The following is a 23,155-nucleotide window of genomic DNA, read 5'->3' on the forward strand; positions in this document are numbered from 1 at the left end:
CACTCAGAGTCAGAGCCAGCCATTATTGAATTAACTGGACAATAATCTGTATATCATGCTAAAAAATTTCCATTCTTTCTTTCTTTGTCTGTGTATATATATATATATATATATATTATATAAAATATAGAAAATATAGAAAATATATAGAGATCCATTCTGATATATATATATACATATACACATATATAAAGTCTATAAGTTCTGTTACTCTAGAGAACTCTGACTTATATACATCCTTCCTAGGCCTAAATATGTAGGAAGAAAAACACTGGAAAATACACTATAGCCTTATCATATTGCAGATACAGTTTCACAAAATTCAGCAAATGTTGGTTACTTAAATTGCAATTCTTTGACCTAAGAAGCTGCAGTACAACTTATTAATACTATGGCTCTTTTCTAAGCTATCTCTACTGTCACAGTTCTCATAGTGGGCAGCTTTGGAGAAGACACAGAAACATTTATGACAAGCACAAAACTGGGAAACCTCTGTTCCCATAGTCACTCTTTATGGGTACTCACTGCTTATTTATATGGATGGGCCTAATATCTTTATTCAAACAAACAGAAAAACTTATTTCCAGACATAGGGTTTCCTTGGTATACAAGGATTTTGCCTTGCTTTTGGGTTTCCAAGCTATATTTTTTTTTCTTTTTGTGTCAGAAATTGAACACATTTTCCTATTGAGATGTAGCTCCAAAGTCCTGCGTGGTGCCTTAGATCTTGAAGAACTTTCATTTTGTGACAGTCACAATCACTGGCAGCCCAATCTTAGAAGTTTCAGAATCTCGTATAGATCAGTCTGGCCTTGAGCTCACAATGAAGACAGGGATGACTCAAACCCTCTTTCCTCCACTTTCCAAGCAATGTGAATGCTACCTAATGAGGTACACCTTATGCTCTTGGGTTCATTTTAATAGACATTTAAAGCATAATAAAATTTCACCATCTGCTCTAATAAGTACTTTTCTTTCTCCTATCCCCTTGTTGTAAAAGTGTCCCAGCTTTAAAGAGTTTCTCCTTCTTAACTGGAGAGAGAACATTTTCCCAGTGTTCTATGTCTCCTGGGACAAGTTTGTTAACCTCCGGGGAAGGTGTCCTCAGGTATGAATGGCACAGTCACCCTGAGCAGTAGTATCAAATTCTTCTTCCTCAAGGCCTGGATGTCATCCCACATTCCTCCCTTACCTTCCTGTTATACAACATTCTGGGATTCAGCTCAGTTCTGCTCCTGTCACACTCTGGGCTTGAGAGCATCTCTCAACTAATCATTTCCTGTAAGCATCCTCTTCCTGTTCACTCTCACTTCCAAAGGAAAAAAAAAAGAAAAGAAAAACTTCCATCTGAAGTGACCCAGACTTTCTCCAACTCTTAAGCATCTTTCCTAATTCTGTGCCGTATGAACTCTGCCTAGCCTTTACAGATGCTCTACAGAGCTCTTAATGAGATTGTTTTATGTTGCCATGCTAGAAAATTGAAAATTAAAGAGCTTTGATTTCTTAGTTGAGGAATCACATAGGGGAATCTGTGCTATTTCTTTTATTCTTTATCTTCTAATTAGATGATTGGACTTTTTAAAGCAGAAAGGAAGGATATTTGACACTCTTACAGAGATATTATTTCAACTTCTGCTTTATTTCTTTTCTCCATTTTGCTGCTATTCCCACCTCACCATGATTTCCATTTACAATTAAGAAACCTGAAATCATCTTGCTGATGATAAAGAAGAAAACAAAAGTGCTTCAGAGAATTCTGAAAAATTCAAAAGTTTAAGGAGGACTTGGATGCCCCACCTTGCTAGTGACTGACTTCCTGGCTGCCACTGCCTCCCCAGGCATGTAATTCACTACAGACACACAGTTAACCCAGCCATCTGGGGCCTCTGCTGTCTCCCAACAAGTTCTCATTCACATTTCAGTAATTTTAGTAAGAACAGACCCTAACTTCCCTCTAGGTAATGATGGGATCCAGGGAGCATCTGCAGAATAGGTGTTGTGATAGAGGAGGGAAACCAGACAACATGTATGGCTTCACGTTGCCTCGCCTTCCACATGCTAATAATGGGCTAAACCTCTGATCTCTAAGTGAGCCCCCAAATTAAATGTTTTGCTTTCTAAGAGTTGTCATGGTTATCATGTCGCTTCACAGCAACAGGAACCATAACTCTGTGGCGAAAGAGTGTTGAACGAAGTTCTCGTGCTGTGCTCGTCTTCTGCCACTATGATAAAAGCACTTGACATCGATCATTCGTGAAGAGGAAAGTGCTATTGGGGCCAACAGCTTCCAGTCCATGAAGCGGAAGACCCTTTGCTTTCAGGCCTGTGTCAGGAGAGTTCATCACGGAGCAGCTGCTGGTGGGCAGTCATGAGATGGCAGAGTGATCCCCTACAGTCTCTTAAAGGACCCCAAATTTTAAGTATCTAGTTTCTAATGGTACTATCCTGGTATCCAGCCTTTAAAACACAGGTCACTGGGAGATAGTAAGAATGCGAACTAGATCTGATGTCTTTAGATTCACATGTCGAACTTAGCTTTTTATGACATAAAAGAATCGTAAGAATGCTTATTCCTTAAGAAAACCACTGAATTTTGAACATGATAATTAACAACCTCAGGAGTCAATTTCCCCATTGATAAAATGTGTCTGTGCATCTCTCTTTCTCTCTCTCTCTCGTGTGTGTGTGTGTGTGTGTGTGTGTGTGTGTGTGTGTGTAAGTCAGCAGTCAACCTCAGATCTCTTTCTTGGCCACAGTCTTTTGAGGTAAAGCTTCCTAACTTGCCTAGGACTCCCTGACTGAATTGCCATGTCTTGTCAGTGAGAGCTCCAGTGGTCTGATTGTCTCTACCTCTGCAATGCTAGGACTATAAGAACATGATGTTTGCCTTCATACAAGAGTTCAGAAGATCAAACTCAGTCTTCCTACTCATGCAGCAATCACTTCACCAACTGAGCCATCTCCCTAGACCCCACTATATAAATGTTAAGGCAAGAGATAAAGAGTCATGCTTTGTTTGCATAATACACAGTGTACCTTCATTTTAATCAAATGCAACATGACATTAGGAAAAGTGTCACCATCATGGGGCTGCACAAATGTAAGTGACATGGTTAGAACAGAAGAATCAAGGCATGTTAAGTTGCAGCATGCCATGTTTGGCGGAAGCATAGCTGAATATATTTGAATGGAGGAGGACAGGGTCAAGGTGATGTATGACTGTGAGGATGAGTGTCATGTATCAACTTGGCAAGAATACAGCACCTGGTTATCCAGCAAATCACTGATTGCAGTGCTGCTGTTAAGGTGTTTTGTAGATGAGATGAAAATCCATGAACAGTTGACTTTATTTAAGGGAAGTTATGCAGAAAATCAGGGTGGGATGTCTGCAATCATCAGAAAATCATAAAGCAGAGCTGAGTCTTCTTGAAAGAAATATTGCCTCAGAGCTGAGAGACAGCTCAGCCAATGAAATGCTTGCCTAGAAGCATGAAGTTTTAACTGCAGAACACACCCCAAAAAGCTGGATGTGATTGCATGAGATTGTTATCCTAGTGCTGGAGAGCCAAAGACAGGGGCTCAATGGCCAGCCAGCCTAGCCCCATTAATTAGTTCTGCCAAGGGAGGGACCGTATCTTTAAAAAAATAGACAATTCCTGAGAAACAACACACAGGGTTATCCTTAGACTTACCTAACACACGCACAAATATGCAAACACACACATGCACTCATATTCATGCATATAAAGATTCACATATTTACACACAGGTGCATACTCACCCAAACACATAAGCATGCACAAATGCATTGTACACACTGACAAATATATACTTGCACATACTCACATATACCACACACACAGAGACAGAAACATGAATGTGCACAGACGTACGCATGCAGGCACAGGTACAAAATGCATGCACATACACTACACAGGAATGAACACATACGCACTCACGTATATACAGGAACATACACTCACATACATATGCACATACACACACAGGCAATTCACTCTCAAATGCACACAATCACACAAGCTCTCATGGACACACATACATGCATATACAACACATGCACTCACACTGCACTAATAGAAAAAAGCTTCAGCTCCTATCCTCGACATCCAGCCCACTTTCCAGCTATATACCCTTTAGATTTCAGACTTGCCCAATCAGCTCCTGCAACCACATAAGTAAATTTATTACAGTAAATCTTTTAATACTTTTTTCTGTTAGCTGTTCCTCTGCCTTCAGTCTAGCTATTACCAATGGTGTCTATCATTTTTCATCATATCTTGTAATAACTCTAGACGAGTCAGGCCAGTCCTCTCCATGCCTACCCACTCATGTCCTCTGGATTCTCGATTCTTCCTCATGTTCTATGGCTGTGCAGATCATGCTCGTGCTATAGAGCATAGCTGAACTTTAAAACTAATATGTACTCCCTTCCTGTGTAGCTCTTCCTCTTTGTTAAGTATATCTATATGTAGGCCATATGTTTTATTGAGGTTGATTTGCTAATGTGTAACCTTACATTCTTTTCAGTGTGTGTTACAGCACTCTGATCCACAGTCTTTTTATTTTGAAGCCTTTGACTTTAGAAATCAAGCCATGAGGTGCTTGAATATCATACACAGTGCTTAGTCTAATGTTGGACCCATCATAGACCCTTGTACATGACTAATAGTAAATATGCATTGCACAGGAGGATGAATTTCAGAGAGATTTATGAGGAAAGAACTGAATGAAAATAAATGGCTGTGGAATTCTAATGTGATCCCAGAGAAGTTAAAGTGTACGATCAGCTATAATGACTGATATGGAACTCAGCTTACAGTGATGATCACTTTACAATAAAAAGCAAACTCTATACTAGTTATTGAAAATAACTGAAATTCCTCATTCTGGTAAATATTTCTTGATCATTTTGTAAGTTCAACAATTTTGGCAAGTGTTCATTCTTCCCACAAAACCCTGCCAGAGACAGTGGCATGAGAGGTACAGGAAACAGTGAGATTTGGGTAGATAGCTCAAGGATTAAGAGTGTGTAGTTTTCTTAGAGAGAACTGGTGTTCCTTTCCCATCAAACACATTGGTTTGCTCACAACTACCTGTAACTCCAGTTTCTAGAAATCCAACACATCTTTCCGGCCTCTGCAGACATCTTCACTTACATGTATGATACATTTACAGACAAATGATTTAAAAAGAAAATGAGTCTCTAACTAATATTTAAAAGTGATAGTCTTCTACTTTTTATGACTCATGGCATTCTGAGAGGAGGGCCTCAATGGCGGGTTCTCTGTAATAGAACTGTTGGAGACCCAACTATAACTAGAGAAGCTAAAGGATAGATAGACTTCACCTCCCAGGAGCAGCAACTCCTCCACATCTCAGAGAAGAAAGAGACGTTGCAACTGGAACAAGGCAGGCGGTTTTAAGAATACCAACTTGAGGAAAGACACAAGGCAACCTAGATGTCTTTTCAGATGCAGAAGTTAGAATTTCATACTAATCCACAACAGAGCAGAATGGACAAAAGTAGGGTCCGATGAGTGGAGCAATATAAACTCAAGAGAACATATGGCTTCATGGTATAGATCTTACTTAGCATGAGCCAGGTCCAGCTTCAAGACCCAGGGTCACAGAAGAGAAAACTTAAGTGAAACAAAACTAAATGAAGTTGCTGAAATAGAGGCTAAATACTGAAGAGCGCTTGTGGCTCTTACAGAAGACCCAAGTTTGGCACCCACTACACACTCTAGACAACTTGCAGCTACCAATAATTTCACTTCAGTGGATCCTAATGCCTTCTCTTGGTCTCTTATGGAACCTTGAGTCATATGCACATATATACACACAGACACATACAAATAACACATAAATAAACATAAAAAAGTTAAAATCAATAATAAACAAACTTCCAAACAAAAAAATAAAAATTGTTCATCTGCTTTTTAGACACTATGTCCATCATCTTACTTTGTAATTTACTCTCTCATAAAAGACTTCAAGCTGTTGTTGCTACGATCATATTTAGAGATGAGAGTAAGCCCAGGCTTGATGTAGAGTATTATCCTGTAATTCAATTAGGTTATTACTAGAGTATAGAACTGTCTACCTTAATTTTCAAGCACACTCCATTTTCTTGCTACATTTCAAATTAAAAAATAAAAGGAATCAGGTTTATTTCCTCTTTATGTGTGCATATGTGTGTATGTGTGCAGGTGTGTCTTGGGTACACATATTTGTACTTGTGTGGGCAGAGGCCAGAGGAGGACATCATTGTATATTGTCTTGTCACTCCACATCTTGGGATCATTTCTTTCAAAGTCTCTTGCTGAACTGGAAGCTCACCATTTTCTATCTCGGCTAGCTGTTAAGCAAGACTCGGCAATGACAATTTGCCTCCTAAGCCCTCTCCTTCTCCCTCGGCCAGCACTGAGGTTACAGGTGCCTGTGGCAGCACTGACTTTTCATGTGGAAGCTGCAGATCCTCATAGTAGTGTGGTAAGCACTCTTCCCCTTGGAGTCATTTCCCCAGCCATCGTGTTCTACAGCTTTTGAGTATTCCTTAATGACATCATTAAGCAGAAAGTACCTATAAAGTGGACACCAGCGAGTATGGACCCTGCCTCTGCTAGCTCCTGAGTTTAGTCATCCCCATCTACATACATTACACAGCTATTTCCACACTCATGTCCCATTTAAACAACTGACAGCAATGAATTTAACTATTGGTAGAGAGAAAACACTCGTTTTTCTCTTCCATTCACAACGACAGTGGCATCAGGGCGGCAGGAGCAAGGGGATGATTGCCAGGGTCTCCATCATCGCATTAGGTGCCATGGAAATCTTAGCTGCTGCAAACTGACATTGATAGCTCTTCTGCTGACAGACTAATAAACTCTCTTTCATGTCCTTCTTTGACAGTGAATGGTTTTATTTCTCTTTTATGTTCTGAACATATATTTACTTATCCAAATGTCCTATTTATCCTAGCATCTTAAAATTGGACACTCCTACAACTATATCAGCTGAAGGATGGTTTACAAGCCTCTTTGAGAATTCATGGTACTTAATGTGGAGAGATTTAAGAGATACACTCTGAATGAAAAATAGGAGTCTCAGTCCTTTCAACCAATTAAAATTGGAAAATTTCTCTACATGGTGGTTAAAGAAAGCATAACACTTGCTCTGGGACACAGGATACTGCCTTCACTTCCGCCAGGGTAGAGATCATAGGAGGAAGTGTCAATAAGATAAACTTTACAACTCTATTCTCTCAATGTTATTTTTTTTTTTTTGCACAAACAACTTTCTAAACCTGGTGCTGCTTTTCAGAAACATTCTCAGTGAAAGCCAATGTGTCTGACCTCAAAGAACAAGAGAAAGAGAAATAATTTAATTGGGGCATCCATGTGTACATATATAATGTGAGGGGAATGTTGAATAAAATAGAGAATTAACCTGAAATAGGAAGTAAGAGCTAGAATGAAGTGACCAAGTTGAAATAAGGTCAATAGTCAGGCAGGGTGGGGAATGGCTTGATATGATCAAGTAAAGACTGTGGCTCAGAGCTGCCCTGAAAGATTCAGAAGCCAGAGCCTTCAGGCCTCCCTTATGCAGTCCAGCAGATGTAATATGCATAAATGTAATGAAGAAGGAGTCGGGAGCTGGCTCTTTTGGTAAAACACATGCCATATGGGTACAGTTGTCTGAGTATGATCTCCTGAGCCCAAACTAAAAGAGTGTGCCTGGTGGTAGCCATTGTAGACCTAGCACTGGGGAGGCAGAGATATGTGGAACCCTTACAATCCCTGGGCAGTCAGGCCAGCCTGTTGTCCATTTCCCATGACAAAAAAGGTGGATGGCACCTAAGGAATGGGATCCAAGGTTTCCAGCTTCCAAACAGATGTTAATACCTACATATACAGATGCACATATACATAAACATTTCAGTTAATTAAGACTCATTCGAAACAACACAGTGATACAGTTAAGTAACTTTAAGAGAACCACAGAAATTTAAATTCAAAATTATCCCTGGTGCTAGAACACAGTAAAGTAAGCAAAGTAATTGCTCTGCAAGCTCAAGGACCTTGGATCAGATCCCCAGAACCAACTAAGCCTGGGCTTAGCCATGCTCAGTCATGTGTGCCTATAACCCAGGCAATGAGGGTGTGGAGACAGATCCTAGGGACTTGGAGGCCATCCAGTCTACATGAAAGAGTGAACTCTAGGTTAAATGAGAGACCCATTCTCAAAAGAGAAGTTAGAAAGGGGTTGCTCTCTCTCTCTCTCTCTCTCTCTCTCTCTCTCTCTCTCACACACACACACACACACACACACACACACACACAGACAGATAGACACACACTCATATACACACAGAAAGAGAGAGATAGGAATAGAGAGAGATACACCTCTGTATGCATGTACATGAACACACACATGCCAAAGTATGCATCAATACACAGACACACTGGTAATTCTTCATAAACAATGGACCCCACATAGTGTGATGTAGCCATCCTCCTTCTGGAAGGGGCCACAGTATTCAGGCTTTTGAAATTCAATTGATTTTGAAATTCAATGCCCTTAACTCTCCATTCTGAAGTGTTCTTCATCTTATTCTTTGTCTTTATACAAAAAAGAAGGCTCACGTTGCTCCTTCTCAAGGTTGCAGTGTGGACAAAATTATATAAATGCAGCAGGAACCACAGGAAGGGCTATGATCTGACTTGTCAGGGAGATTTCACGCCCAATGACTCATGAATTTATCTCAATAGCAATAGGGGCGGATTCTATTACTTTTTCCTTGAATGAGGCACCAGCAAGGCTCCAATTAGTAGAATAACTTGACACAGGTCACTGAGATGCTGTGTTAGAGAACTTCAACATGTGGTGAAATACTTTCTGGATCTTTTCTCTGAACTACAGTCAAGATGACCTACATCTGTCCAAGTGAACAGGTTGGCATTGATTTACTTGATTGACAATTTAACCAAAGGAATCAGTCACAGTTTAAAATGAAATTGATAAACTATTGATCAGTAACAACACTTCTATTCTCCTGCTTACTATTCTTTGATTTTTCCTACTTTAGCTGAAAATCTTCATGATTCACATCTTTGTACTGCTTCAAGGGAACTTCAAGTATCTGTGACTCTTAGAAAAACAAACTTTTTGTTTTGAATTGTTTTTTTTTTTAAGTTAGGAGAGAGGATAGTGCCAGAGAATCCTCAGCATTTTCTGACCCACAGACAAGTGATGAGCTAGGAAATTTATGTAGATATTGTACTGAGCAATGACATTAGGAATAGTTTAAATAAGAACTGAAAAAAAATGGAGACTGAGGAGATGGCTCCCTGAGTTAAAACAATTCTTGTGAAAATGTATAAGGACTTGTATTTTAATCTCCAGAAAGAAAGTAAAAATCCAGGCATGGCACACATGCACCTACACCTTCATCATTGGAGCAGAGACTAGAGTATCTCTGAGACCCACTGATTGCCATCTTAGATGCAGGTCCAATGAGAGAGCTTGCCTCAAAGGAATAATGTTCAAGTGTTGGAGCAAAACATCAGCCATCCTTCTCTGGCATGTGAACTCACACACATATGTATAGATGTCAGACACACATGCACACAGAGAAAAGACAGAGACACTGATAAAAATTAAAAAAAGAGAGGTGGACAGGGTGATTGTGACATAGCACAGTGAATCATTATACTCATTCTGAGTCCGGTTTCCAGAGAGATTTTAAAAAGTCATTTTTAATTAAACCAATTCATAGCCTACTGTGTATTTCTGAGAAATCTTAGGGCACAAGAAGTCAGCAAGTTACCTGAGATCATGGGTGCCAGGCATGCTCTGAGCTTGTGTTTCTCTTGCTGATGACCACCCTATGCCAAACCCTCAACTAGACTGGGAAATTTATGCAGCAAAGCTGTTGACATGGGATTTCCCTCTGCATGCTGTGATTACCCATTAATGAATAAAGAAACTGCTTTGGACCTATAGCAGGACAGATGAACAGAACTAGGTGGAGAAGACTGGACTAAATACTGGGACAAAGAAGGGCAGAGTCAGAGAGAAGTCATGTAGCCCCTCCAGAGAAAGACGCTGGAAATTTTCCCTGTAAGCCACAGCCTCGTGGCAATACACAGATTAATACAAATGGGTTAAATCAATATGTAAGAGTTAGCCAATAAGAAGCTAGAGTTAATGGGCCAAGCAGTGATTTATTTAATACAGTTCCTCTGTGATCGTTTTGGGGCTGGGTGGCCAGGAACCAACAAATGGCCTCCTTCAACAAGCAGCTCCAACAGTTGGTTGTCTGGGAAACTGTCAATCGTTTGTGATCCAATAGCCATAAGATGTGGTCCTCTGGGAGTATGTCAATCATTTGTTGCCTATTTTATGGGAAATATTCATGAAGTTTGATAAACTTGAATATACAATATATAATCGGTGGAATTTAACATGGAACTATTAGATACTAGATACTTGGTTAGTCGCTTTCTGTGCATTTCTAGCCCCAAGAGTAACTGTGTAGAGGATTGTGTTTGAAGGAAGGAATGGAAGTTGGCTGAAGTCAAGATATTGTTTAATGGAAAAATGCCACCTCCAACCTTCATCTGCCTGAATCCAAAGGGATGATAAACCTCGCGTGTTGTGATCAACATGGATACATCTTCCAGAACACTTCATTTTATGTCTTTAATTGAGTATAAGTATGTGAAAGTATACCAATGATGTGTGTGTGTGTGTGTATGTGTGTGTGTGTGTGTGTGTGAAATTGTGTGTGTGAATGTCGACATCATGGCACACATTGGAGTTTACAGGACTTCAGATATCAACTTTCCTTCCATTTTACTTAAGACAGTTGTTTTTTTGCTGTGTACACCAGATTAGCTCGCTTGTGAGCTTCCAAAAGTTTCCTATCTGTACTTCTCATTGTTCATCTGGTTTTATGTAGGTTCTGGGGGGTCAAAATTACATTTCTGATTCTTGAGTGGCAGGTAATTTACCCATGAAGCTTTCCATTAGCCTAGATTAGCTTTTAGTTAAGGGGAACACTGGGAATTTGCATTTCTTTGGCAAGTAGTCTTCCTTTGATTAAAATATATGAGAGAAAAAGTTCTCATTTTCTTGCTCATTGTACACAGTAAATATCAATGTACTCCAAATGATGTCACATCAACAACTGACTTACCTTCACTTAATTCTCATCTATAAATTTAGGATGATTTCTTGCTTCTATGAGCCAATATTTGTGACTACATTTCTGTGATGCTAATCTCATGCAGTCATTTGAAGCTAACTTTCTTGTGTCTTCAATGAAATAAACACAAGGTGGGGAAGACGATGGTGATGCATAGAGAAAGAGGAAGAAAAGAGCAAAAGGAACAATCCAGCAGGCAGGAAATGATGTGGAAGCTATAAAATGACTGATGTCTTCAAAGGGAGAAAGTCCATCCCTTACTATGCCTACTTTATAAGTTTAACTTCATCATAGGTATCATTGACTCCCAGCAGGGAGGAAGATAATCTTCAAGGAATCTCTCTTTTTCCTATGAGACTAAGAGAGAGAAGGGTCCACAAGAAACTGAGATTTCTATGGGAATTTCATGATGTGAGATGAAAAGGGCTGAAGGCTTACACAAGTCTGTGTGTCTAGGACAGAGATTTCATACTGTTCTGATAATTCATCAAACTGCTTTACATGAGAGACTGAGACAAAGGTGAGGGTCAGGGCCACATCTCATCTAGGACTGCTTAGCTATGCATACTGCTGGTTCTCTCCTTAAACCTGCTCTTCATATTGGGACCCTGAAGAAGGATTTCAGGGGTAGCTGGGTCTTCTTGTTGCTCTTCCCAGTGTGGCCACAATGATCAAGTCTCTCTTCTCTGCTCTATTTCTTGTCTTTTGAACTGGCCTGTTGGAAATGGGTGGACAAACCTAGCTTGTCAGGGGGGTCTCAGGCCTCAGACTTTGACCCTAAATGCTCTGGTAACAGGTAGGAAGACAAGTAAAGGAAAATGCCTTCTAAATATTGGGTTTGGTTCTGCTTATGAATACAGGGATCTGGAAGAGGTCTTAGAATTTTCCCTATGAGCCGGTTGGCGGTGGCGCACGCCTTTATTCCCAGCACTCAGAAGGCAGAGGCAGGCGGATCTCTTTTGAGTTCGAGGCCAGCCTGGTCTACAAGAGCTAGTTCCAGGACAGGAACTAAAAAGCTACGGAGAAACCCTGTCTCGAAAAATCAAAAAAGAAAAAAAAATTTCCCTATGAATTTGGGGAAACTACTATGCTAAAAACCAAAATCACCAGCAAAGCTCCAGGTGACATTAAAGTATGTTCAGTAAATGTCTATATGTACATTCTGATCCCTTTTCGTGGAGTTACAAGCTCCTTCCAGGCAGGCCTGGGGACTTCCCCTCTAGCAGCCTTGCATACGTGTTAATATTTTATTGAATGGGAATGAAAGGAACTAGCTTTTGTTGTTCCTAGGGGCAGAGAGTAAAGTCAGTGTTTGCCTCACTTTCCATGTAAGGGGAAGATTCTGAATATTCTGAAAGATTTGCATTCTGACAGCACCTAGGAATGGCAACAGTCTTTTTTCTCAGACCAGCTAATGCCAGTCACCCTTAGACTAGCTACTTCACCCTAGCTGCAGGAACAGATTCATTTCTGCTCTGCATTTTTTCTTAGCTCATTGCAACTTTTCTCCAAGTTTCTTCAACATCCACCCAGTCATCCATAAACTGACACCTGTTATGGTCAGAGGTGATATATGGGGTATGACTTACCAACTCTGTGAACAGGGCCCCCAAATTTCTTTGTTATGGGGACAGTTTCTAGCATTGCTTCCTTAATTCACTTTTAGCATTTTATCATCACTGCTCTGCTGTCCTATAAAAATGTATTAATCTGACAGAAAGGAACAACACTATTAACATTCAGGTACACACATGCCGTTGCTCACAAGTGTAGGTAGGTAACACTTTGGGGAGTCAGTTCTCACTGAGACTGAGATGTTTCTGCCTGTGCACAGCCTCTTCCAGACTACCCATTTCTGCCTCAGAAACTACTGAGAACGTCTCCCATCCCCCTTCTAATTTTGCTACAGAAGTGCTAGCGTGTTAGAGGCCCCTCCCCCACATTCAGATTTTCTAATGACTCCTCGGACTTGGATTTGGGTTAGCAGGGTTGTATGACTAGCATTTTATCTGTGAAGCTGGGACTCTCTCTGGTCCACCTAAATCTCTTCTCTCCCTGAGAGTGTTTCACTTGTCAAAACTGAGGAAATGGTTTTGTTGTTAATGGATTTGCCTTGCCCGTAACCCGTATACTAAAAAGATGAATTTGATGGTGCACACTTGTAATGTCAGCTCTGGGGAGGCTGTTATATGTAGAGCCCTGAGGTAATTGGCTAGCCACTTTAGCACACTTTAGTTCCAGCCCAGTAAGAGGTCAGCCTTACAAAACGAGGTAGACCACATAAGAGTAGTTGATTTCTGCCCACCATATGCATATCCACACATGCTCATTCCCCCAAAGAGCACACACACACACACACACACACACAACTTGTAACTTCCAGAACATACCGTTAGACCTCCAACACTTTATTGATTTAAGCTACACATTCCAATTACAAACTTCCTTTTGATATTCCTGCAGTTTTTCAGCTACAGTGGTTAGTTCTCTAGACACAGATTGTGCCAGGCTTGACCAGTGGCATTATCACCTAAACTTCATCTCTTTTCTACCTGTGTCCTCTTTACTCACACAGCTAATCTGCTTGCTGGGCCTTCAGTGATCCCACCAGCAGCTCCCCTTCTTGCCCCCTTTATTCCTTTCTCCTTCTTTCCCTTCCTTTTCTCCTCCCCTTCCTTCCCCTTCTGTTTCCCCTCCTATTCATTTTGCTCATTCTTTTTTCTCCTCTTCATTTTTCTCATCTACTTCAAGTTGAGAACCATCTGCTATTGGCATTGATGATAAAGAATGCCAGTATTGAGAAGAACTACTATAATAATGTCAGTGTATGAGCTAAACCTGAGATAAGGATATGAAAGGTACTTTGAAACAGATCTCGTTGTCAGAATTTCCTCACCATGCACAACCATCGAGATGTGACTAAGAGGCCTGTTTTCCTATGGAGGAACTAGCAAAGCCTCCCTGCTCCGTGATGACCGTTAAGTCTGAGAGCCAGACAGCTTGATACGCTCCCAGTCAATATCTATCTATTGACTGCCCAAAGTGAGCAGTACTCCATCAGACTTGAAAGAAGGAAGCTGACATCCTTTTGTAAAGCTGAAAAATGACCTGAAAGGCTTTGTTAGGGTGTCAGCAATCTACACTGTGAGGAGATTATAGAAGCCTGAGACATGGTAGAGAGACCCTGAATGTGCACCTGTGAATGCCACCAGAGAGATGTTCAGCATATCAAGGACAACCCCTTGATGGAAGGCAGACAGGGGCTGATGAGCAACTGCCCTGTCAGTTAGCAAGCCAACTCAATATGTAGCAATCATTAAATGCATGGCTACCGAAACCCAGTATTGCTTGAAAGAGCATGTGTCAAATGAGAAAGGACCACTTTGAGGGGACACTCAATCTACTATCATTCCAGCTATCTGAAAAAAAAAATGTGTTCGAGACTCCCCAAGAGCACAAGTGATAATCTCCATTTCAATAAAAGATTGTTTGGCAAAATGATATGGTAAATAGTTTGATCTATTAAGTAATTCTAGCAGGAAAAGGAAAATAAGTCACAGAAAAGAACTGTGAAGTATACATTATCCCATGACTTTTGGAGAGTTAGAAGTATGAAGTTATATATTTCACCCACGAGCGTGGGCTCAGTATCATCTCTAAGGAGTAATCATGCATATAGTACATCTCATGGGCTTTGGAAGAAAGCTCAACTAGAAGTGCTTGCTGTGAACAAGCATGAGCCCTGAACCTGGTCCTGAGAGCTCATGCGGAATTGAAGCAAGAGTGCTGTGTACCTGCAACCCCAGAGCTAGGTAACAGACAAGCAGGTCTTGGGGTATTGCTAACCAGCCACTGCAGCCAAAACAGTGAGATCCCAGTTAGGCGAGAAGCCCCATCTCAGAGAAAACTAAGGAGAGAGGAAATGGACAGATGTCAGCCTCTGCCTTCTACATACACTAGTAAAAGTGAGCACATGTGCAGACTTATGCCCACACATACATACACACCAATACACATACCACAAAAGCAAACATAGCTGTGGACCATGCTACGACTCTTTGATTATCCTGCTCCAAACAAAATGACTCTCATCACCCCTCATACCATTAGACTCCCCCTTTCCCAGACAGCTTCATTTCTACTTTCAAGTCACCTGTAGAGTGACTGGAGGATCTAATACACTCTAGGACCAACAAATGAGACAGCATGCCTGGAAAACTGAACATTAGACAAGCCAGATGCCTCAGCCACACCACTCATGGGTTTTTACCTAAAGAACCCCAATTCAGTATCTCATAAAGACGTGTACATCAGTACTGTTAGCAGCGCTTTTCACAATAGCAAAATATGGAACTTTCTTAGGTGCTTGCCAAAGGAGGAACTGATAAAGCAAATGTAGTTGATAGGCATGATAAAACTCTTTTCAGTCCTGAACAGGGATGAAATTATGCCAACTGCAGGAAATGGATTCAGCTCCTTTTCAGATGTGTGAGCCCAGCCCTCTTCTCCGGTCTCATCACTCGTTTTATGATTACTGTCCTCTTTCAGGTCCTGGGATCCTGCCCAAGTCCTCCAGTAGATATCATTATACTCCCTGGATCCACTTTTTCCAGTACTCTAAGAATCCTTTTCTTCTCTGATTCTATAATCTTACTTCTTGTGTTTGAATGCATTTCCCTCCTATCGGTGACAGTAGGGCAGTATCAGGTCAATGGAGTGTGAGAAGTAACTGCCAACCCCTCTTTCAACAGAAGCCTTTGAATAACCACGCAGGTTTGCTTCCTTACCATGTGATTGGTTTCTTTAGCCATGGCAACATTCAGATGAGGAGACTTCTGCCATAATGAGGACAATGAGGAAGAAAGCCTATCAATGTCTGGGGTGCTTGTGGGCTAGCCGTGTTGTAGTTTGAGTGTGAAATGGCTCCCACATGCTCACACTTGAACACACTTGAACCCTGACTTGTGGTGCTGCTTGGGAAGATTGCAGAATCTTTAAGAGGTGGAGCCTCATCACAGGAAATGAGTCTCTGGGGGGAGGGGGGCTTGAATCTCTACAGCTTTTCCCTATTTTCTGTTCACTTTCTGCTTCCTGATTGTGAATACAAAGTGACCTTTCAGGATGTCCATTCTCTCTGCCTTGCTGACCCCCCTTGTAGACATGTCTTCCTCCTTTGTGATGGAATGTATCCTCTGGAGCTGTAAACTCAAATCAACCCTTTCTCTCTTAAGTTGCTTTTGTCAGAGTGTTTTTATCAACGCAATGGGAAAATGACTAAGACGTACATTGTGCCACTTGCTACTTGTACCAGTGTAATATATATTAGTTACCTGTTGCAACAGTATGACTGAAGCCATCAAGACAATGCCATTTGTCCCACAGCTCCCCTATATACTTACAGCACCATCTCTCCTCTTTTTTAGCATACGTCCAACTTCACTTTGTCCTAATTTCATAAATCCACAAAATATATCTTCTGTCATTGAACTTTCCAAGCATGATTTAGGATTTGAGATATAACATCCTATTGGATAATTCGTGCTAAAGGGATAAACAATGCCCACACCACACTGAAGAGTCAGGGTCCCCACACTGCATTCCTTGAGCTGTGCCCATTCACTGTGGGCACACTGTGTGTGTACTCACAGTCGTGACAGGTGGCTCCCGTGTAACCGGTGTCACTGCAGTTGCAGTCAAAGGTAGTCCAGGATTGGACACAGTGTCCTCCATGTTCACAGTAGTTTGGCAAGCACCTAATGGGAGATAATGCATAATACACAAGGTAAACCAAGACAATTGCAACAGATTGAAGCAAAAACTTTGGGAGCAGCACTGAAAAACAGATTCGCTAAAGTCCTATAACTGTCAGAATTAAATATGAAAGCCATACAGATCTGCCGGCACTTCTGGGGAGTGGGGATCTCAGAACTGAACTCTACCTCTAGTTAGAGTGTAAAGCTGTTGCACATGGTTAAACAGAAGTGGGAGCACTCTATTGAACGCAGTGTTTATTGTGGTGCACAGTGCAGAAGGGTGATTACTTTATGTTTAAAAGTGTAGAGGCTTTTGAAAGGAAATGAAGAAAGTAACAGTCGTGGAGATTACTGTCTGTGCTTCTTTTAGTTATGATGCCAAGAAAATTACAAATAGCCTGATTTTGATGGTGTGTACTATGGAAAACAAGATCCCAACATCTGATATGGTCATGACTTCATGCATATGAAGAATGTAAAAGATAAACTGATAAAGCTCTGGTGACCTACCGCACACAGCACAGCAAGAGATGGACGGAGTGCTGATGACAAGTGCCCATTTGGTTTTGCTTGTCCTCAGGACCACCTTTCATTCCCATACCCTCTGAGGACTGCTGTAAAGTGTGTTGCATTTTGTGAGATAGACCAAGAACTCTCCAGGAAAATAAAGATTTCATGTAGTTTGGCTGGATTTAAGACTCTGTTACTTTGAACTAACCGAATCTTAATTTTTTTCTAGGAAAACCTCCAAGGTTGTGGAAGAAATAAATAGCTTAACAAGTAAAGTATTTGCTTTACAGACATGGGGACCTGAGCTCAATCACACAGAATCCAGGTATATGATGGTGCGTGCTTGTAATGCCAGCGTTGAGGAGGCACAGGGAGCCAAATCCCTTGAACTCACTGGCTGTCTATACTAGTCAGTTTGGTGCGTTCCAGATCAGTGAAATATCCTCGTTCAAGGATCCTCATGCAAGGTCAATGGTGCCTGAGGAACAACACCCAAGGGTTTCTGCTGGTCTACACATAAATAGGCACACAAGTGTCTCTGTACATACATCAACACAAAAACTTAGAAGTAAAGTAGGCACGCACACACACACAAACACACACACTACAGAGTTCTATCTTTATATAAAGACATGAAACCACAATTTTCCTATATTATTCACATTATGTTGTCAGTGCTATATTCTTCATATCCAATGTATATATGAAGGGAGAAGGCTTGCGGGAAGCTGTGAGAAATAGTGGCCTCTTTGAGCATAACTTTAATAAGCCTCCCACAGACCTTGCACTAGTGCTAATAAGCTCAATTTAGCACTGCATATGTAGGCTACAGAGTCATTTGTCTATGGTCACTGAAAGAATCAATGATGTATTTCTGGAAGGGAAAAATGTATTTGGGAAATGGAAAAATCTAATATTCTTAGAATAAGTAGCAAAATGAGTGAGAACATGCCGAGTGCTTTGCAGCGAGGTACATTTGGGACCAGTGCACAGAGATTAGAAAAGGTCATCTCAACACATACACTCAATATCAGATTTATAAACACAATTTGCTTATTGAAGAAGGCTGTTTTATGAGCATGATTTACAGATCAGAAAATATTTGTATTAATGTTGTTCTGTTTTTTTTTTCCTTCTCTCAGCTTGGCACAAATTCAGTTTTTTGAATGGAACACCAAAGGAAAGCATCCTAGAGCTGAAAGGGGGAATAAACAGCATGTGTGGATGCTGGTAGTCTCAGGCACAAGGCTATTAATTCAAATTGTCATGAAGGGTAGTTGAGGAGGTAGCTCAGTAGGTAAAGTCCTGGTAGTGCAAGTATGAAAAATTGAGTTCGAATCCCTGACAACCATGTCATAGTAAAGGTAAGACAGGCCACCAGTGATCCTTGTACCCAGCAGGCATGGACAGGGGATCCCCAGGGCAAGTTGACAAGCTGGGGAAAAAAAAGCCAATGGTGGTGTTGAGTGGGGAATTCTGACTCTGGATACAAGGTAGAAGTCAATGAGAGAGGATATCTTATGTCACCTCTGACCTCCACCTGCATTCTCACCTGAAATAAGGTCAATCCACACACAATATTCACAACTGTTGCCTCCCCAACTCTCTCTCTCTCTCTCTCTCTCTCTCTCTCTCTCTCTCTCTCACACACACACACACACACACTCTCTCTCTCTCTCTCTCTCTCTCTCTCTCTCCCTCTCTCTCTCTCTCTCTCTCTCTCTCACACACACACACACACACACACACACTCTCTCTCTCTCTCTCTCTCTCCCTCTCTCTCTCTCTCTCTCTCTCTCTCTCTCTCTCTCACACACACACACACACACACACACACACACACACACACACACAATTGTAAACATTCCAGACAGATGTGACTGTCCAGTCAATATAAATATATAAACTTTCTTGGCTTTCCAAGAGTCCAGACAAGCAAGAAGAGTGGGGTCTGACTTACAAAATATGACAGATAAACCAGGAGACATCTTGTCTATTTGTAAGACCAGAGTACAGAAGAATTTAAGGAGGTAACAAGAAGAGCTCAAAGAAAGCCTAAGATATGGAAGGGGAAGAAAATCAATAATGATAAAAAGAAAAAAAATTATGATAACTCAAAAATAACCTCCCAATTCAGTTGTTTTCTGGGGCCAGGGAGATGGCTCTGTCTCTAGTTAGGAAGGCGTGAGGACCTGACATTGAGTCTCAGAACACAAGTAAAAAAAAACAATATTGACCACATGTGTCCATAATGTAACCTCTAGGGAAACAGAGACAAGCAGTTTCCTGGTCTTTACTGGCCTTCCAGCAGCATAGGCCCATTTTGTTGCTGGTGATCAGGGGAATTTTCCATATGTAACTTGTCTTTGACAGGGCCTGGCAAATGGTTGATGTGGGAATTCCCTCTGTATGCTGTGATTACCATTAATCAATAAAGAAAACTGGCTTGGTCTGACAGGGTAGAATAGATATAGGATGGGAAATCTAAACTGAATGCTGGGAGAGAGAAGGTGGAGTCAGGGAGAAGCCATGTAGCCTTGCAGGAGACAGAAGCCAAAACTTTGCCTGTAAGCCACATGACAATACCCAGATTAATAGACATGGGTTAAATTAATGTGTAAGAGTTAGCAAATAAGAAGCTAGAGCTAATGGGGTAAACAGTGATTTAAATAATATAGTTTCTATATGGTTATTTTGGTTCTGGGCGGCTGGGACAAATAAGCAGCCTCCTCCTGCAGATGGTTAGTCTGGGTGAAACGATTATAAGTAGAAAAGGATTTAAGATAATTCAGGAAAATGCAGCTTGCTAGTTTATTCATACTTTGGAAAAGTTCACAGAAGAAATATGAAATTTGTGTTTTCTCTTAAAATCATATTGCCATGATCAATACTAGTGGGGGATTACATCAGCAAAGTCCTAGCTTATGTCTTGATTGCTGTCTTTTTTCTTGAATTTAGCAGACTTACATTTTCAGCTTTCTAATGGTCAACACCACAGAATGATGGAGGAGGGTCATCTTTCTATCTGTTGTTTCATCGGTTAAGTAATAAAAAAAAACTGCTTGGCCTCTGATAGGGTAGAATTTAGATAGGCAGAGTAAACAGAACAGAATGCTGGGAGAGAGAAGCTGAGTCAGTGAGTCGCCATGATTCTCCTACTCCAGGCAGACACCGGTTAAGATCATTCCTGGTAAGCCAGCTCGTGGGCTACACAGATTATTAGAAATGGGCTAGGCCAGGTGCGAGAGTTAGCCGAGAAAAGGCTAGATATAATGGGCCAAGCGGTGTTTAAAAGAATACAGTTTCTGTGTAATTATTTCAGGGCATAAGCTAGAGCTAGCCATGTGGGTGGCTGGGTGCCAGGGACACAGCCCAGCTGCTCATATTACTACAGATTGGTGCCCAGCGTGATGTACTAAATCCACTTAAAAACCTGAGAAGGCTTAAAAATAAGGGAGAGAGAGTTTAACACAAAATTTTGCTGTTTGTTTGTGGCGTGCTTTAGAGAGATTTCCTGATTCAGCAACAGCAGCAAAAAAAAAAAAAAAAAAAAAACCGCAGTGTCATTTTAAAGCACGGCTTCCTGGGACTGTGCCACCAGTGCAAACTCTGGCTTTAAAGCATTTCAAGGGCTTTTATGGGACTGGATGTTTGTGTTCCCACTTGATATCGGAAGGAGAGTGCTCTAAGACCATGCTGATGGCTCAGTGCTCCCCGCCTGCACCTGGGCAGAGAGCCGAATCAGGCTTAGGCAGGTGGGAGAGCATGGCGGATTCCTGCCGCCATACAGAAACATGTTTTTAGACTGTGCAGTTCTCTGTATGTCAGATTTGGATGTAACTTGGATGAAAAGAATTTCTGTGCTGCACGCTCAGTCTCAGAATTAAAGTGCTGAGTGCTGCTCCTACCTGGCAGCCCCAGACCTAGCACAAAATGGTACGTCCTCCATTTGAAATTTTCCTGACTCAGCAGCAGGAAAAAAACCTGTGTTGTTTTAAAATGCCGGCTTTCTGGGCCGTCCTGCCAGGGCAAACTCTGACTGTTTGAGGCAGGAGGGCCAACTACAGAGAGAGGACTTGTGTGTTGTCTGTGGACATAATGCTGCAACTTACTTGCTGGCCGGAACCTTGAAATGCCATAGAGTTATGGCAGTAAACATGGCTACAGCCAGTACCTCAGCTATGAGGCTGGAAAGCTAAGGAATGGGCTGGATCTAGCTGGCAAAGCCACGGCTTTAGTCCTACTGAAATTGCTTGGTACATTAAAGACTCATGTGGTCAGAAAAAGAGAGATATATAGTAAAAAGAGATTCAAAGACAAAGAAAATTTCTAAATGCTTTACAGTGTGTTAAAAATATATGCACACTAAAAGTTCTTAAAAGTAAAAAAATGAAAGAAAGAGAGTTGTTGGGTGTGGTAGTACACACCTTTAATCCCAAAACTTGGGAGGCAGAGGGAGATTGACCTCTGTGACTTCAAGGTGTGGTAGCACACGCCTTTAATCCCAGTGCCTAGAAGGCAGAGACGAACAGATCTCTGTGAGTTCAAGGTGTAGTAGTGTACACCTTTAATCCCAATGCCTGGGAGGCAGAGACAGGTGGATCTCTGAGAGTTCAAGGACAGCCTGGTCTACAGACTTATTCCAGGTCAAAGATACAGAGAACCTGTCTCAAAAAGCAAAAAATAAAAGTAAAAAAAATAAACAAAATAGAGCGCACAAAGATGGAAAATACACAGAGAATTTTGATACTGTATGCTATTATGCTCTCTTTGAATTATTTGAATGCTGAGGAAAGAGCAACAGCTGCTAAAAGATATTTATTTATAAATGCTGCTGAACTAATCCAACACAGATATTTTGAAAATGCCTTGACTTTGAAATTTGGATCTAAGGACATGATGCTTTGGAAAGGAGTTTCTTATTTTGTTTTCACAGAGGGTGAGAGTCTGTGGATTGCTTCTTGCCCAATGTGGTATGATAGACCACGCCCTCCTAAAAGGTTGCTGTGAACATCCTCAAAAAATTGCTTCACTCAACTGCCAACTGAGAAGACCCTGGCACACAGGTTACCCCATGAAAGATATGATTAGCAGCGCTCCCATTCAGCAGGAAGCAGTTTGGAGAGAAAAAACTGTGCCCATGTCCCCAAATATGGTTTATAAATGTTCTTTAACATTTAAAGGGGGATATAATATAGGTATGAATAATTTGCTTTGACATGGATTTTGCTTTAGTGATATAAATTTAAGGTCAATATTGTTATATGTATATGTGTTTCTGATCTTGATTAAAGTATTGTGATTGTGTAGTTCACTTAAAATGTAATATATATATATATATATATATATATAGCTTGTTAATAGATAATCATAATAGTCAAGCTTGTAGTCATGTTAGTTAAGATTTTCTAGATGTACATAGATATATTTTAGATAGGTATTCTTCATATTTTTCAAAGATTATAGAATATGGCATTTTAAATGTTTTAATAACTTAGGGTTTTTCATGACAATGAGACACTCTGCTCCTGGCAGCACTAATCTTCTTCAAGAGGAAGATGGGCATCGAAGTGGATCCTTATGGAGCTTGATAGCCATTTGGGCAAGAAACTGCTCTTGCCTGGACTCATGCATAAACTGGACACAAAGAACCCACAGA

General features: G+C 41.0%; 1 protein-coding gene across 3 annotated transcripts in view; it reads right to left on the reverse strand.

Annotated features, from left to right (window-relative positions):
* The window catches only part of Cntnap5 (contactin associated protein family member 5), a 956,023-nt gene that overhangs the window by 341,508 nt on the left and 591,360 nt on the right, over window positions 1-23,155 (reverse strand). For all 3 annotated transcript variants that reach the window (XR_005974031.1, XM_041648130.1, XM_041648128.1), the window contains exon 11: window positions 16,880-16,986. Coding sequence is in view for 2 of the 3 variants with exons in the window: in XM_041648130.1 (XP_041504064.1) it covers window positions 16,880-16,986 (107 nt within the window). In the remaining variant the exon portion in view is untranslated. The remainder of the gene's footprint in view (window positions 1-16,879; window positions 16,987-23,155) is intronic.

Source organism: Microtus oregoni, unplaced genomic scaffold (genome assembly GCF_018167655.1).
Source record: "Microtus oregoni isolate MIOR12 unplaced genomic scaffold, Mior012 000003F_ref0000135, whole genome shotgun sequence".
NCBI classification, from domain to species: domain Eukaryota; kingdom Metazoa; phylum Chordata; class Mammalia; order Rodentia; family Cricetidae; genus Microtus; species Microtus oregoni.